Consider the following 18697-nt stretch of genomic DNA (forward strand, 5'->3'; position numbering starts at 1 on the left):
GTATAAAGCCACAGAAGACATAACAAAGCTCCTTAATAGTCTCTTTTGAATTGGCTGAAGTAGATATGTCAGGATTAATGACTATACAAATCTCTAGATGTACTGTGTAGGTTGTTTGGTCAGGTGGTGGGATTATAAATAGGCAGGCTTACTGATGTCACCAGTAAAGGAAAGGAGCAACAGTGAACTCGCCATGCATACACTTACTCCATCCCCTCTACCTACATATGCTATCAAAAGAAATTCACTTGATTTTAATGGAGAAGAGAAACCTTTTTTTATCTTGGAGGTAAGCTGAAAAGTAGTTTATTCAATTCTAGCTTTTTCTCTTCCCTCTCTCCTTGTTTGGATGATCAGCAGAATGGCTTCCAAGTAATGCTTATGTTATCTTGGGAATATTGTACTAGCAATAACTTCATTTAATATATACCGATAAAACATTGACCCACAAAACTGTTCTGATTGAGGTAAATGGGAATTCTGGAAACACTGGTTGAGATAAAATGGCAAATATTTTGCAAGACTGCAGATACATGTCTTGGTATTTACACAGTGTTTCCTTGCTTATTTGGGTTGAAATTGTCATAACTCCTGTTGTGAGGAAAAAGATTTAGCTGTAATTATATACCTTCAGCAGCACTTAAGTCTTTGCTCTTTTAGGGAAGGCAGAATTCAGGGGTGGGACAGTACATAAGTTGCTAGAACTTAAACATAGGCCCATAAAAGGAAAAAGAATTAGTCTCTAGTCTTATTTTCAGAGAAAACAAATAATTCAGTCAAGGTACAAAAGCTTTTTTAACTCCCTTTGAGCCACAAAAGATGAGTGTGAATACAGACCTGTAATTTTATCTGTGTAGATGGACTGCTGGAATTTCAGTGGCATACTTCCAAGTATAGAGGCTGCACCACTTTTTTACGTTACAGATTGTAGCCTAGACATTCAAGTGAGATTAGTTTAAAGGAAGAATATGTATTTCATGGAGACTGTAAAGCTTTTCTGACTGATTGTCATTCATCTGATTTTGATCTAAAATTATGTTTGGAAGAAAAGCACTTGTTTGATGTAATAATTTGTAAAATTCAATACCTTTAGTGTTTTAATATAGTAGAGTCCTTGCTGTGTATTCATTGCTTTATAATATAAAGCATTTTTATTTATCATGGAATACATTAAAACATTGATAATTTCTAAATAGATTTATTTATTTTTTATATATAAAAAGATGTACTTTGTTTACAGCAAAATTGAAAGAATGTAAGAAATCTTGTTCAGTTAAACTTTTTGTAAAAGTCTGTATACTTCTTTCATTGAATCATAATGTTTAAAAAAACAGCAGTGAAAAATACTGGGTGTAAACTTGTGATCGATCGTAAAGGGATCATCTATAGTCATGCCTTCTCATCCATTCCAGTAGTCTAGCATAACAGAGCGAGTTATTCACCAGCATGGTTGTATAGGAAAGTTTCTCTACATTTCACAGAGCTGACTGCTGCTGCTGATTATAATCCTTATAGAAGGTTAAAAGGAGATATGTTTCTCCCCTTCCTTTCCTAAAGAATTTTTTTCCTATTTTATAGTTAAGGCTGAAGTCCCATTCCCTTTTTTGGAAAGCAGAGAGGCTTTCTAGTGGAAGATATGGGAAATCCAAAATAGCTTTGCTGTCATCCCACCGTGATACAGGGAGCCCACTTCCTTTGAAGCGAAATCCTCTTCCTTGCCTGTTGCAAGAACCCAGTCGGAAAGGGTTGTGGGGGATTTCCAGTGCGCAGAAGAGAGCAGAGAGGTAGCTGGTGACAACTCCTGTGCGCAGCCGGGGCTGGGTTTGGGGAGGGAGCAGCAGCATCACTGGGGCCCTGCCCCGCAGCCAGTGAGCGAGTTCACGTTGAAGTAGGACAAAGGGGAGGGAGGCTTCCGCTGTCAGCGGTGCCAAAGGTGCATCCACAAGCTGCCAGGCGGCCTGCTGCTGCGGGAGAGCTGGGCTGCCACTTCTGCCTGTGCTTCGTACACGTGTCAACGGTGTGTTTCCCCCCCACCATTAATAAGAGATCAAAGACAGGCTTGGGCGCCAGTAGCAGCTGTGATGTCTGAGGGGATGGTAAATGTTACCGTGTTCCGTAAGGTAAGAGGGTTTCCTGCTTTGCTTTCCGAGGAAGATGCAGGGAGAGGCTTGAGTGCTAAGGAAAAAGCTGTGAAAGATGAACAGGGGAATCTGGTGGAAGGTTGGGGCTCAAAGTGTTTGTTCTTTGTTTTGCAAAGGATTTTAGCCCAAGATGCTCGGTGCTTCTGCTTGTAGAACTAAAGCCATGTGGTTAGACTCAGGGAGAAATATTCTAGCTTTGGGAATATTAACTAAGTTGAAAAGTGAAACTGCTAAGATGCTTCTGCAATTTGGCTTAAGGAAAAAAAGCTAGCTTTGGTACAATTCCTTGGCCTGCACTTAACTTCTTTTTCCTTCATTTTCTTTCCTGTAATGAATTAGGCTTCCTTGTTTGCTGGCATGGCTGTCTGTATAGTGCCTGTCTGTCTTCTCCTCTTCTGTCAGTTCCTCTTATGTCACTTATCAGATGTATAATTTTTATAATTTTTTTAAGTTTCTTGCTCGGAGTAGAAAACTTCCTCTGCTTCCCAGTCCCTTCCCATCCCCATGTCTCCTCTTCAGTTTATCAAACCCTCCTGTTTCTTGGTCATGCAAATGTACAAAAAGATTTTGAAGTTTTACCAAACTGTACATAGCTAAAAGATGTAACAACTAAAAACAGTACAGAATGGGGGAACGAGGGAAGGCTCACAGTGGTTGCAGAGTATTCTGCAAGGGCAAAAGCCCTTTCTTTTCCAAACACTTTCCTAAAAATTTGAAATTAGGCAATATCACTGTGCTTGGCTCAATTATCCTTCCTATATCTGAATCTTCAGCTGGGAAACTGGGGTGCTGGACCCAATCTTCTATAGGGAGTAAAATTTATCTTGCCTGTTGTTACTGCAGAGCTCCCTAATTACTGTCCTGCATTGTTTTGTGTGTATTACCCACCCACACCTCCGCCCCCATACGCACATGCCTCAAGTGTAGGTATGTGAGAAAAAGGGAGGGGCACACGTTCTCTCTTCTCTTCTGGTTGCTGTAATACTGAGAGGCTCTGCTTTTCTTTTCCTTGCCTTTCCCAACCTCCAAATCCATCCAGTGCCTGCCTCCAGTGTTACTTCTAAAACATGATTTTAAACAGAAGAGAAAAGCAGCAGAAGAAAAGCTAAGATAAGCTGACAATTCTTAGCTGTATTGATGTTCAGAGTACCAGCTGTAAAAGCCATGAGTAGAGCTAGGTGTTTCATCTGCTGGCTTTGAAAAGACAGTGGTATTACACCTGCTTTCATGACTGGGAGATAATAGCCAGAAGGGCAGATTTAGGTTTTGCTCTGTATGAGAGCCCTTAATTGAACTTTCCTCACTGGTCATGGGAGAAAAATATCTGTATGAGCATGCTTTTATAGAAGTTCTTGAAAAAAGATTTGAGGGTTTGTTTCTAGTGGAGGTAACATAGGTCTGCTTGAGTTTTAAGCATTTATTAGATTTATTAGTGTATCAAAGGTTAAGCTCCGCCTTTCAGTTCAAGCTGCTCTTTGTTTTCTTTTCCTGTTTATTCAGCCAGTTATATATTGCTCAATCACTGTTACAGATTTACTGTTTTCTCTTCCCTACTCCCCTCCTTTCTGTCAGGCTGTTGTCGTGACTGTAGATACAATAAAGGCTAAGTGAGTCATACAAAGTTTTAATAGTTTTGAATGTCATTCAAGTTCTTTGTAATTTCTCTTGTTAGTAAATTTAGGTTATTTTCCGCACTTGATACCTTGTGAAAGGATAACTAACAGATGCAAGTATTACAAAGGTATGTTGCACATGACATGCCAAGTTTGTAGTTTTGTGTTATACCTATTTACTTCAGAAGTCAGAGTTTTTAGCCTCCTAGAAGTAAGGTTGTTGAAACTAATTTTCCTCCACTCTTCTCTCTTTTTTCTTTAAAAAAGATGAGAAAGAAATAGTTATTTTGGCACAGCAGAATGTGGTAGAAAGGAATGTTTGTATCAGAACATGTTTCTGTAATCCCTTAACAATGGTAATAATAAACTTTATGCTAATTCATAGCATAAAGTCTTTTTTATTCTCTGTTGCATGCTAGGATTCTGAGCTCTTGGCTAACTTCCTAACAGCAAGGCAATTCTTATGCTTAGAGTGGAGCTAACTGTGTTTTGCTGAATGGTGTAAGGCAACGCTAAGTCAGTAGCTATTTGTGCTCAAGAGTTGAATAGTCATTCACGTGTTTTAAGTGAACTTGAAAAGGTCATTGTAACTTGCAAGTGTGATTTGGCTTTTAAGGGGAATGATTGACTTTCATTTTTCTAGAAGAAGTTTAAATTTGTCTTGAACTTATGCTATATAAACTTATACTGGACTTGCTGCCCTTTAATGCTAAGAGAGCCACAATTGAAAACATGACTGTACGTATAGATTTGCAGTTACTTTGTCTCTGTATCTCCTCTTTTTCCTTGTAATAGAAGAAAAACATAGCATTAATTATGGTTGGAGTACAGTCTCTTCTGTTTCCAAGACTGACACTGCCTTGGGGGCAGACAATCAGACAGGCAAGTGTCTGTTCCAAATGGTCTGGAGGAAACTAAGGGATTCATTTGTTGCTTTTTTGCTTTCAGTGTGAACCAGGCCTCCGAAGATTCCATTGAGCTTTCACCTTACTGTCATGGTTACGGTCCCAGTTCTGTGATTTATTTCTCTCTAGGATAAAACTTTTTTTTTTTCCTTCTTTTCTCAGGACTATGAGGCTAGCTGGGGAGGGATTCCACACATTCAGTTGATTAGAAAAAAAATTTCTGTAGCAAGAGCTTTGCAAACATGTCTTGATTCCAGGGATGCCTCCTTTTTTTTGATCTAATTTATTTATAGAAGGAGAGTGGTAAACAGATAATTTCAATTTTTTGCTTTCATTGTAGCAGTCATCTGCATATAGGCACAGATGGGAGAACATTTGCAGAGGGTCTGTTTTTGCTGGAACCTTGTTGAGTAAACCTATAGAGATAATCTTCAAAGATCAATTCATTAATCATATAACCTATAGCATTATTCCTGGAGTATCAGCTGCCCAACATGTTTTTGTTTCAGGAGAATCATTTACCACAGTCCCTCATTTCTAGTACCATCTTATTATTATATAGTATATTGTATTTAAAAAATAGCAGTGTTAATTTGCAGTATTGGTCTCCCTCCAGCTTGGGAATCTGTAGAGAAATACAAAATAAAATACCTTGCTGTTACAGGAGACTTAGAGATTGTTGTCATGTTTCTCCCTCCACTTGGAAATTGGAATTAGAAGTATGTTTCTATACTGTTTTTTGGTAACTGTTGAGCCACCTACTAGATACTGTATCTATACAATGTAACTTCAGAATTTTCCCCAAATAATTAAGCTGATAAGTTTTTAGTAATATGAGTGCTCATATTTATCTATGGAGGAGACATAGCAAATATGTTTCCTTCATATTGTCCTACACAGCTATCCTGAACCTGGCTTGAAGGGATAACCTCCTAAGGATGGACAGTACTTGACTCTCCTTGCTCCAGACCTTGGTCTTAACATTCAGTTGGTGCTTTTACAGTGGAAGTAATTAGATAGAGACTGTGTATCAAACAGTGATTTATTAATCTAGAGTTGAAAGCCTAGTATCAAGGCTGATAGGTGCTTAATACAGATGCTATCGGATTGGTAGAGCAAATACTGGAGGTGCTTATTTTTAAGCATAAATACTACAGTACTATTGAACATTAAAATGAATTTAAAAGTAGCCTTTTCCACAGCACTTCTGACAACCCAAATTTTGTGTAGAAACCTGTGTGACTAGTAATAATAGACTGAAGATGAATAAAACGTGCCATTTCAACTAGCCAAACTTCAGTTAAAAATGATTATTTTAAGTTCTACTGAAAAGAAGGCTTTTCATGAGCATCAGCAAATTGCTTTTTAAGAGTATTTTTTTTTTTCTTTAAGCATGACCTTGTCACTTTCTAAAATACTAAAAGAGCTCTAAAATAAGACCTAGCAATTTTCAGGAACTATATGGAAATAAATTTTTTCTAAATTCTGATCTATGGCGTAAGTATTGCAAATCAGTAGGCCTACTAACCCATAATAAACTAAGTAGAAGCAGAGATGATGACAAGTTAGAGACTTTGTGAAAGTCTTCAAATAAACATTAAATATTTTGTGTTTAATCTTGGTGTGAGAATGCCAGTCATGGTGGAAAAAAGCTCCGTGAGGAATGGAATGAGAATAGTTCTTATGTGAATCTTTTGTTTACAGTCCTGTGTGTGTGTCTACTCTTACAAAGCATCAGCCACAGACATAGATAGGAAGTTCAGACTTTGAGTTAGAGGGTGGGAGGAAGTGTTTCTACTTTTGAAACTGCTGATTATGGTCTGTTGATTATTTAAAAAACAAAACTGAAAGTCTTCTAATGCAAAGACCATAAGGTCTTCATACATACAGAATGAATTTTAGTGTTTTTAAGTATCTTTTTTATAATATACCAGAAATTGTCTGTCTTTAGGTTTGTGATTAAGAAAACTGTAGTGTTTTAAGATGAATATGAACAATGTTTTACAGTATTAGAGAAGAAAGCATCTTATTGCTGGGGAGTCTCTTTAGCTTCTGTGTTTAGACAGTTGTACAATATATTCTTTAACCATGTAGATTGTATAAACTACCCCTTCTTCTGTTTTACTTTGTCTTTTTCAGAAGCAAGTAACTTAATGGTTCCATATGGCTATATGGTATTCATATGGCAATGAATTATCAGGCTTGTATCAGCCATGAACTACATTAATACTTAATAACTAGTAATTCTGCGTCTAGTTCTCATAGGTTTTGAGCTTTGGAAATGGAAAGTTCATGCCTTCAAACCTCTTCCTTTGGAGAGGTACTGATTTGAGAGATATTCCCAGAAAGTCTGCCAACAAAAGACAGTGTTACAGCTATTAGGGCACTTCTCTTACTGAGATTCTTGACAAGCAGTGCTAGAACTGAAAGCAAATGTTGAACGAGCCATTGAAGACTACCTTCTGTGTTTAACTTTAATTCCATTGCATAATGCAAATTGGGAGATACTCTTGTCTGAGAAGGGATGAGCAAAGAAGTATGATTATATATACATACAGTTGTAGATCTTAAATGCAGGTAAGATTCATGCTGAGTCTAATGAGGGAAGTTTGCAGATATGTATTTTATGTCATATAAACAAGTATGTTAAAGCTGGGAGTGGGAGTGATGTTTTTAGTGTCTGCCATTCTGTGATACGAGGTGAAATGTCTGGGCTGTTCAGTTGGATCCTCTTTATGGCAGATGTACAATGACAAGGAAAAGGCTGTTTCTGTTTCTTCAGGTATGCTTTCAGTGTTCTGGGGCTTTTTGGTTTTGCTTTGTTTTTTAAGTCTATGGTTTATTTCAAGCTTTGTCCTTGATTGCCTTGCAGATTGTTGTGGTTTGCGTTCCCAGTTTATCTGATCCTGTTCCCGTGTTCAGCTGTTCATTTGTCTTCATCACTCAATTCCAGATAGACACACATTTGGCTCTGCCAGTGGGCAGTAACTTTACCTGAAGAAAGGACACGCGTGCCTTCTCAAATTGCAGCTGTTTACCTCGATCCAGTGCATGGGCTTCTGCTATAAACCCTAGGCTCCCCTACAGGTAGTTTTCAAGAGTTGTCTCACTCTATCTTCATGCCCACCTCAAGGTGGGAACTCTGGCTGTTCCTGAGGAACAAAGTCTATCTACTGACTTTTAGGTCTGGGAGTTAGCCCTCATAGCCTTGTATGTACAGCAAGGCATCAAGGTTCAAGGAAATGTCTTTGTTGTTCCTCTGTTACTTAGTGTGCATTTCCTGCTATGAGGATGGTCATTGTATGAATTGTGTTTTGGAGCAGCTTTAGGGCAAAACAGCACTGAACATCCAGAACTGACATACGTGTAGCTACTATAACAAGAAAAGCCATGAATTCCAGAGTTTTCAGTCTAAAAGAAAAATATTTCATATGGAATAGATGTGTTGGATGCTATTGTTAGTATTCAGATTAAGAACAATAAAAATGAAAATTGAGCTACACTTCACTAAAAGAAAACAAAAAAAAATCTGTACTTATACGGAAGGTGAAGCTGACATCTCATTTCCATATCCCATTCTTAAAAAAAAAAAAAAAAACAAAAAAAACTATACTTGCACCCTGAAATATATAGCTGTAATTTTTATAAAAGTTGTAAAGGTCTTGTTTTTTGAGTGACTTGCCCTTGTAACTTTAGTCATTTGCTAACCTATAGGAAGCACAATTAGGTAGTAATCTCGCACTGCTCCTAAACCTTTTTCTTAGTATTTCTTCTTGAATATGTGCTGCAGTGATGCTGTGAAACCATAATCTCTGAAGAGGGAACTGAAGAAACAGCAGGAAAGTTGGTGCTTTCATAGTCTTTGCTTAGTGTACGAGACAAATTTCCTCTGTAAATTTTAAAGATTAGGATTGGGCTGAGAATGGTTGTGGGGGAAATGAGTGGTTTAAATATTTTTTTATATCTGTTGCCCAGAATTGATACAACATTGTAAACAAAACAAATTGTACTTAAGTAGAGCTGAACTCTTGCTCAACTGTTCTTTGGTTGCAGATGATGTGTGTGAGGCTTTGGCCATCTGCTGCTAAGTAGTGAAGGAACATTATTGTAATAAAAAAGCATTATAATAATTGCTTGGGGTAAGAAGTCAAAAGGCCAGAAAAGCTCTGGAGGGAGCTGCATTGCAGTGACCTTTCTACTTAGGTGATCTAAGCATGAGCTAGGTGCTGTTTTGACTTGGAAAATAAGAAAGTGCTACTTTTACTTCTGACATACTAAATTTAGTCGAGGTTGATACGAAAAAAGAAAAAATCTGTAGTTGCCCTTCATATAAATCTGTGCTTAGTGATGCTAGAAGTCAAATTAACAAGCAACTCTATCTGTTATGCAGTAGAAAGCTTTTTGTTTAATAAACTTCTTCAAGATCTGGAGATGAGTGAATTGAAGGTAAGGTTCCTTATCACCTCTCCAGGTGATTCTTTCAGGAAATTTGAGCGATGGTTCTGATGTTGGAAGTTAGATCCAAAATAATTCCCGTGCAAGCTGTCTTTGTATAATATCTCATGTAATTGTGTTCTAGATTGGAAGTTAAGTGCTGTAAAGGTTGAGATTTTCTTTGATATCAAGATCTGAAGAGGTGGTTTGTTTATACTATAGCCTTTGGTTGTGTACACATCTAGCAGAGAAGGTTTTTATTTGCAAATAGATTTCCTCTTTTTCTCCAGTCTTTGGGGGAAAGTGATCCTTACCGAGAGGAAGTACTGGTGATAACTGGAATATCCAGGACATTATAAGTTCAAGTATTTCTCATTATTTTAAAGTTCTCTTCTGTGGTCACTGATAGCTAAAAATGTTCTACTTGAAGCTTTGTAACATGCATTTGCTGAAGCTTTTTTTTTTTTTTTTTTTAATTAACATGAAATTAATTATTTGCTGTGTCCAGACCTTTATCGTACAAAGGGCTTCCATGCATTCAGAACATTGACACTATTTATTTTTGTAAGGAGGAAATACGTTGAGATATTGCAATGATACTTTATTCTGTACAAGTGGAATCTGGAGCACATAAAATCTTGAATTTATGGGACTAGGAATTTCTCAGGGCTAGGATTTTTCTTCTCCCTTATGATAAGAATCAGAGAAGAGCAATATTATATTTTCCACTTTGTCTTAAGCAGTTGAGTAGACAGAAGATGACATTCAAGTTGTTGCAGCATGGTAGGTAGCTGGGGTTGAGATCTGGTCCCCTGATGATACACAGGGAGTGTATTGCTTCAGGTGAGTTGAGATTGGCTGTTTCAGTGTGGGGGTAGAGAGAAGTCAGTCGGTTGAGAGGGCTGGAACCTATGGAAACAAGGAAGGATTGAGGGCCTACATTGTACAGGGTACTTCACAATTTCCAGAGGATTTTTTTTACTACAAGTTGTGGCCTTATTTGGTTAAAATTTATGTTGTAACTCCCTTTCTGTATGCCCTAGCTAAATAAGCTGTACTTTGATTCTTCCCTCAACTTTTCCTTTAGTTCTGTAGTAGCCAAGGAGATAAAGAACATGTTTTTTAGTTGTTCTACCTCCTTCTGATGTTTACTTTGAAAATTAGAATAGATCTGCTCAATTCTTAGCACATCTGGAAGCTGTCTGAAAAAGAAGGACATTGTGAATGAGATCATTTACTGGACACCTTTTTCTGAACTCTAAGTAATATTTTTGTGTGATTGAAATTTATTCTGTTTTTTTAATTATGTTTTTTTTCTTACTTAAAATTAGGGGTTTTCTCCCTATTGAGAAAAGAAACTACCCTGACCACTCTCTCGATCTTTTAAACAAATTCATTAAAAAACTGGTAGCTCACCCAGTTTACTGAGCATCTGGTAGGGAGTGAGGAGGCGAGAGAGTACTGGGCTTTAGTATTGGTTTTGTTGTTGTTCTTTATGGTGGATAAGAGCTTGAAATGATGACAGGGACTTGGAGTTACTTGGATAATGCTGTTTTTATTTTGGGGGGATTGAATAAAGTGGAGTGTGCAGGATGCCTTTGTGAGAGAATCACCGCTGGCAGCTTCTCGGAGGCTCCGTAGTGCTAATGGGGAGGGACTGTAGATTAAAACTTCCAGTGTAAGTGCGTTTCCACCATCCCGTCACGTGCTGCTTTTCCTTAGCACCTACCTAGTAAGTCCTGTGTCTGTAAGTGCTGTTAGCTCCGCAGGGCCAGCCCTGTGGCTCCGGGCGTGCAGGGCTGCGTTCACCAGCCAGGCAGCCTTTCTGGGGAAAAGAGCGCTGTCTTTTCCAGCCTAGCACGTGAAAAGACAAAGTTGTGAGACCAAACAAACATGCTGTGGGGTATGAATGAGCAATGAGAGAATTGGTGGAAACTGAAGAAAACAGAGATACAGCATCTGAAACAGAAAATGAGAGTATGCAGAGCTCTATTGCTTAACAAGAGATTGCCAAAAAGTCAGCATGACTTGTGAGAAAGTCTATGTAGAGATTTTTCCCCCCCTTTGTTTAGGGCTGGGGGGGCCAGGGAGCGTAAGCATCGCTACCCATGGACAGCCTGAAGACTTACTAGAGACGGTTAGGGTAAACTGCGCTTCACTGGTGTAAGCGGGCAGTCAGCTGGCCTTCCGACTGCCTTAGCTCCATGCGTGCCTATGTGGTGCTTATACAGATAGGTAACTTCACCTTTCTGCCTGCTGCATGTGAGTTTTGACAAGTGTGTTTTATCAGTTCTAGCTCTCTGCAGTGTAGGTTGGACACTGTATAAATGAGGCTGCATTTTACTGATACGGACCATGCTTTTATTGATGTGTTAATTTTGGATTAATTACTATCTCTAGTAGAGTTCCAGCAACGAAATTGCATTTGTCCGCTTAGAGGAAACTACACTCCTCTAGTATTTGCGAACAAATCGTATTGTGGCGTGTGGTCTTCAAGGATTAAATTCTGAGTGCATTTCTGATAAACACTGTTTAACAGTCATCTGAAGTTACCTCATGGCATAAGAATGGGTGTAAAAGGGGAAAAGCAATTTTTTTTTTCTATTAGTAACATCTCATACTCCCCACTCTCCCTTTTTTAAAGTTGGGTTCTCTATGAGCTAATGCTTTCTGTTTGACAGTGTAAAATTCCTACTGAAAAAACAAGTGGGGGAGGAGCAAAAAATAGTTTGATTCATATATTTTGCAACATTCACAAAACCCTCAAATAACCCTGGCACACTGCTCTAGAGACCAAAGTTAAATTCGCAGCTAACACCATGCGTATTGAATCGTGCACGGAAGAGTTGTACACCAAAACTAGTTTAAAACATCAGCAGAGAGGACACAAATTTAATGATGAATCTTCATTCTGCATGTCTGAAAACCTGTGAGTGTTCCTGACGACTTCTGAGAGGCTGTGAACAGTTAATTATTCAGCCTGGAGTTCTGAAGTTCAAAACTCCTTAAGTACTTTCGGAAACAGATGGGTCATGTGAAATCTCATTACAGTCGTCTTTTGCAGTGGTGCTCTGGACCTTGTTTGTTCTTCACTGTAAGTGACTTTAAACTTTGTTTTCGAAAGGAAGATGTGTGTTTCTAATTCTCTGTATACTAGATCTTTTGTTTTAATTCTGTAGGATAATTGTAGAAGTTAATTTCTTTGATTGCACTGACAGTAAACAAACTTTGGTACAACCCCAGTATCTAAATTGCCAACATATTTTTGGAGCTTTTGTGTGTTGTGTTTTTTATATATATGTATCTTTTTAACTTTTAGTGAATGTAGTTCCATTCTAGCTTTTTAAAAGATTATTTATAAGAAATGAAAAATACATGCCCATTTTTTTTTTTTTAATGGTGAACTTAATGGTAGTCTTTTTTCCTCATGAATATATCAGATACCTCCATCTTGTTTGTTTTCGTATTTATGATCATGGGAGTTCTTTCACATTTTTTGTTTAATTACAAAATTCTAATATAAAAATCAGGTTCATTTCTATACTAAAAAGGAAGGCATGTATACTGCATATCTGCTGAATTGTTTTAAGATGCTTAGACATTTGCCACTGAATACAGAAATCTTTTTGGAATCTTTTTTTCCCCTCTTTGTATCAAGGTACTACTTCAAGTAACCAGAGCACTATTTTTGGTTCATTCACTTTGTTTTTGTGGCCTGTGTTTATGACTCTTTCCATGAAGCTTATATCTAATTAATGATAATAATAATTTCCTGATAAGTGATTTGAATAAAAGGGGATGCTGAATTATGTGTTGTAGGGAATGAAAGTTCTGTCCTCAGGATTTACTATAGCATGAAGTGATTTCCAAGAGAGTTTTCCTTTTATACAGCTTAGGTTTTGTTTGTTTGTTCTTAATTTCAGGTTGGCAAAGGAAAAAAAAAAGAGAGAAATAAATAAAACTGATTTAATGATCAGTCTTTGCATTCAAGAGTACACCAAATTGTCACTGAGAAGGGAAAGGATAGTGAGAAAATAAAAATAGCTAGGAAATCAGAGGTGAGGGGAAGATATGAAGACTTATGTTGTGATTGAAATGTCAAAAAATATTACAGCGCAGTAGTACTGGTTAAAGTGCTATTCTATGAATATATAGAAATAAATAGAGGTGGTAGGATTTTTTTTTTTTTTAAGAATTTTAATAATCAAAAGAAAACTTTGGGGAGGAAAATTGTGACTATACCCATGCCTATCTAAACTATAGATTAAACATTTGTTAGTGCAGTTTCACTTTGTACTGTGTTGTACAGTATTTCTGTTTATACTGATTCAGTAAACATGTTTGGGGAGCACTCAAATAAAGTCTTGATTTTGCAGTACCAAATGAAAAAATAAAATTTATTCACTTTTTAAATATATGTTAAAAATTTGTGTTGTTTGGTGTTTATTGAGCTTTTACATTTAAACATTTTACTCCACAAATCAAGCAATTTTTATTTTCTTTGATAAGATATTTTGATATGTTGTGCATGTCTTTTGTGTTGTCACCACTGATCATATGTTTAAAATATTCTTATGTCCATTAGTTGCCCACATCAGCTATACAGTATGAGTGAAAAAGAATAGTGTGGTTCGTTCCTCTTCTGAGTCTTGTTAATTTCTAAAGTCTGTGTTGAGAATTTTGACAATATCGAATCAAATACACACAAAAATACTCAACTTTTAATTTTTGTTAATTTATTTCAGAAGGAAAGCTAAAGCACCTCTTCCTCCATCTGAAACAAAAAACGTTGATGTTTCTCCTTTTGATGACACAGAATCAGCCATCTTCACCATGGAGCAGAAAGAGAATGTAATTGATAAAGACATTGAACTGTCAGTGGTCCTGCCAGGAGATGTGATCAAATATACTACAGTTAATGGCAGGTATGTTATACAGAATGACATTTTTGTTGAGTCTTGCTTCCTCACTCTAGCGTGCTTCAGCTTTCATTCACATTTAAACCAATTGGTAAAATACATGAGTTATGTAAGCCTGAACGTTTTTGGATAGGTGTGGAAACATGCACTTATAGATGTACCTGTCTTTTGGAAAGACCACTTCTTGACATTCAGAAGTTCTGTATGGTGCCTACCAAGATGGGAAGCCATGCCTGATGTTTTTTTCTAGTCACCCCAAATCTCTAGAAAAACACTGATATCAGTTGCTGAATCTTCTTGCACATATTTTCCTTATTAGACCTAAAGATGAGTTCCTGCTTCCCACTTGGGTTCAAAGTGATATATATTCAGCACTTGCTCAGCACTACTACCTGTAGACTACTGAGTCCTAAAAATGCTGTCATCACTTCAGACAAAAACTGTAATGCTTCAAAGAAACAGTTTCTAGCCACAGCTTTGGATAGCTTTGTTCTGAATCGATCATATTTTGCTTAAGCTGGTTTTAATTTGAAATGCATATTTCGGTCTTATAATTGATGGTATGGATTGTGCATGTGAGTCCAAAATCACCTTTAGTTTAGAAAGACTGGGAAATGGACTTGTGAGTTGAAATCTGAAATCCTGGGACTTAGTGGTATGTTAATCAGCGTAGCAGGTCTCCTATGAAGGCTTCTATGCAAGCCCTTTTATGGATCAGAGCAGTTAGGATGCCAGTTTGTTGCTTTCCTAAGCTGAAATAAAGCAACCATACTTTTATTTCACTTGTATTTGTGTATTGCCAGTGTCTCTGTTACTGAAAGCAAGCAGTCTGATTTTTTGCTCTGAGTAATGTAAATATGTAGTTATACCAATCTCACTTCTTAATGAGAGAAAGACGGTTTTGTAGCTCAGGTCTGTATCCATGCGTTGTCATTCACTAGAATTGATGAGGTCTTTGCTTAGATATCAATAGCAGCTTGTTCACCAGAGCTGCAGCGAATAAACTTTTGTGGCTGTTGTTTTTTTTCAGCCTCCATCTGATTTTCAGGATAACTGAAATCTGAGGATGTACTTTTTACTTGCAACATATTTTCTGAAATAATTTGTGACTGCTAAGATGCATTACAGTGTTCTTGCTAGCATATTTTCAGCAAAGAATGTTGCTGTCTGTAAATATGGTGCCTTGCTCTAGTTTTACAATTTCTCAGATGGTGAAACCCCATATGTATTCTGTCAGGCACTTCTCCCCATCTCCTTTTCGCTCCCTTACCCGACCCTTACGAGTGCCATGAGCCCTGTGCCTTTCTGTGCTGCTCAGCAGCAGTAAGGAATTTTGCATATACCTTCACTCAGTCGAATTACGCTGTATATAATTATTCAGTGTTCAAGAAGGGGTTCACAGGCTTATCAGGAAGCACACACATTTCCCAAGCAGTTTTATTATCCCACAGGTAAGAGTCTCTCGATTGAAGAAATAGTGTGATTGAAATAGTGTGATTGATTTCTTAAAGGGCTCTCTTACAAATAAGAACCTGTATTAGCATTGCTAGGCTCATTCAGAATGCCTCAGACCATCTTTTCTAGTTGTAGTCTGCCTTGGTGGTTGTTTTTTGTGGACCAATAGGCAACATCCCTCTCAAAATGACATGAACGGATAAGCTACTAATTAGTCTTTCTCGTTCACAATCAAAGATGAGCAGTTTTAAAGCTTCCAAGGTGAAAATATTATTTTACTTCTCATTATTTTACTAGGAACAGGAAAGCTAAAGTTTTGTAAAACCATGTGCTCAGATGTCGTACTGCACTAGAAGAAGCTGCTGTGCTGTTGGCAGGTGGAGTTGGCTGGGTTTACTCTCTGGTTTGGAACTGCGGGTAGCACTAACTATGTCGAGCAAAGCAATGCAGGGTAGCAGTTTTAGGACTTTTGCGGTTTCAGATGCCTTTCAGAGAGTACTTAGCTTTGCTGAATCTGTTTTCTTAGAGCCCTTTGTGAATTTCCATTTGATCCGTTCTTGAGTACTTTTGGTCATTAGGATATTCTTAATAAACTGTTGGTTTACTCTGTATAGCTAGCTAGTGAATAACAAGCTTTGTGGTATCGCCCTACTTTTCAAAATCTATTGTACTTACATTTGTTATTAACAAATTCTGGGGGGGTTGATTTTTTTTGTTTTTGTTCTCTATCATAACAATATGCCTTTTTTGAGAAGAGCATTAATGAATACTTTTGTAAGGAAGGCCATGCAGCTATAGCCTTAAGTAATCAGAGATTTATAGGAAGCTAAACTGTGTGAAGGTTTTGGCTTGTTTTCTTCCACCTCCCATTAGGAATACTTTTTGTGGCTACTAACAGAATTTTGTCTGTTCAGTGGTGCTTGCCATGAGTTTCATGACAGTAAGACCTTGTTCCTGATGTTTGATCATGTAAAAATCTCTGCTTTTTTTAAGTAGTAGGTTTCTAGTTCTCATGATTGGAGAGGAATTTGGAAACATGATGTATTCTTCCCTTAAACACTGGATCCAGAAAGCAAGTAAAATGAAACAAATATTTGTTACGGCTATTACCACCCTAATAATTTTGGGGTACAAGGGAAGACAATTTGACTTGTAATTTTGAAGGCAGTGTGGTTGCTAACAAAGTTCCCTCTGCCCCCAAAATACAAGTCTGTTAGACTTCAAAAATCTGCGAATCACTGGGTGATAAAAGCAATGCTGGTGTGAATACAAAATACTGTGCATTGTTTCTTTCAAACAAAATCTGTCTGCAGATAATTTTTACAGTTTTCTAATGTTAATCGCTGTCACATGGAGCAAAAGTTCTGCAACAGTAGGTATTTGGAGATTGAGTGTCTCTATGACAAATGGAAAGTTAATAGTTTGGAATAATCCTGAGATTGTAATAAGTGATTCAGGTCTTTTCAGTTGAGTTGGTGGGATTTTTCTTCAACATTTCACTCAAGATAAAAGATAAGGAGACCTGGAATAGCAGAGTAGTTGTTTTGATGGATATACTAAGCTGTTAAGAAAGAAGAACAAAAGGATATGTGACTTGCCTTGCAGAAATTTTATCTGATATCATTTTATAAATCTTGCATATTATACTGCTATTTATTGACAAACAAATTGAGGAAAAATTTTTTAATATGTATCTTCTTGTGATAAGTAAGAAATCATAAATATTGTTCAAAGAAGAAAAATTAAAGGATTTAACAACATTGGAGACAGAGTAGAGTAATTTCTTCAGTGTTTGTCATTTTGAAGGATTTTGATTAGAAGTGATTAATTGTAAAATACATTTAGGAGTTTGCTCAAATTAGTCAGATTATTGTAAGGTACTACTATATAGCTGTATCCAGTTTTATTTCTTACCAGATGGCTATAGTAAAACATTTTGTGTTCAAGTTTTGTTTCATCAAAATGATATTGTAAAAATGATACTAAAATGGCACTTTAAATACTTGCAAATATAGAAGTATTTTCTATGCTCCCTGCTCCTGGCCCTTCACTGTTGGTTTCAAATTTAACTTGGTTACAGACCCAGCATGGTTTGATATGTTCTAGATGGAGTTCATCGTTTAACTATCAGTTATGCTGTGTAACGAGAGGCATCTGCTAGCTACTTTTTATTGTTATTTGGCCAGGTAGGAATAATCAGAGGAAACCAGATGAGGGGTGCAGGAGTGCTTAAACAAATTTACAATCAGGGATTTCCAGAAAACTGGAAAATGTAAAGAAGCTAAAGTTGTAGCAAATAAACATTTTTTTGAAATTAGATGAAGGAAGATATGCAGATATTATTCTGTGAGACCACTGATGGAGACTTTTTGGAGTTTTACTAAATGTTAATGATGGAAGCTGTTGAATTTACTGTGATCTATGCATTCCTCTACCTGCAATCTTTGAAGGCCTCAGAAAAAAATACTTTACAGTTTTGGAGAATGTGATTATTAAAAAAAGGATCTAGGGTGTTTTTTGTATCTTTGTAAGAATATTTTAAAATGTTTCTGTTTAAAGTAGTTGTCAAAGGCCTCTAGGCCCTAGAGGGAGACTTAAACTCTGGCATCATCCAGTCAGGCAGGTCATTTTTGGAAGTACCTATGGAAAGCAAATTTGTACTAAATCAGTACCTGCTTTCATGCACTAATTTGCATGTACTGGTCTGTTGTTCGTGAGCAGCTATGCTTCTTGCTTATCATTCTGGCACTTCTTGTGACTCCTGCAGTGGGGTGTTTAGAGGGGCAAGCCCCCACGCTAACATTTCTATAGAACAGCTTTCTAAGGCCTTTCCTTGTGGACTCTCATCCTGGTAATCTTCTGTTTTCTTACCCTCCACCTGTAGCTGAAGGCCAGAGGGATGGCAGCCTTTAAAGCTAGTCTGTGTATAAAAATGCACCAGAAAAAGCTAATGGGTAACTTATTGGATAAGCTGATAACCAGCAAGGTCACCGAAAGTGTTGTCTGCCTTCTTCTCTGGCTCCCTCCTCTCCCCCCCTGCCTTGGCCCCAAAGAAACATGGGAATGCAATGAGCTGCCTTCACAGCTCCCTTTATTTTCTTACTGGGGTGAGAGGTATGCAAATCCTCCATTGTGGTTTAGAAGTACAAGAAAAAGAGCAGTTCCTTCTTCTAATCAGAGCAGGTTGTGATAATGTGTGAGAGAAGAATTGAAGTAAGTGCTCTGATATA

General features: G+C 37.3%; 1 protein-coding gene across 7 annotated transcripts in view; it reads left to right on the plus strand.

The window, feature by feature from the left end:
• Positions 1–18697, plus strand: part of COBLL1 (cordon-bleu WH2 repeat protein like 1) — a 98610-nt gene that overhangs the window by 44821 nt on the left and 35092 nt on the right. For 4 of the 7 annotated variants that reach the window (XR_010884590.1, XR_010884589.1, XM_067299114.1 and 1 more), the window contains exon 2: positions 13842–14018. Coding sequence is in view for 5 of the 7 variants with exons in the window: in XM_067299114.1 (XP_067155215.1) it covers positions 13842–14018 (177 nt within the window). In the remaining 2 variants the exon portion in view is untranslated. Of the gene's footprint in view, positions 1–2042; positions 2121–3848; positions 3883–11964; positions 12188–13838; positions 14019–18697 lie in introns of those variants that run through there. The other 3 variants (XM_013960726.2, XM_013960727.2, XM_013960728.2) reach the window with 3 other exon arrangements.

Source organism: Apteryx mantelli, chromosome 6, assembly GCF_036417845.1.
Source record: "Apteryx mantelli isolate bAptMan1 chromosome 6, bAptMan1.hap1, whole genome shotgun sequence".
NCBI classification, from domain to species: domain Eukaryota; kingdom Metazoa; phylum Chordata; class Aves; order Apterygiformes; family Apterygidae; genus Apteryx; species Apteryx mantelli.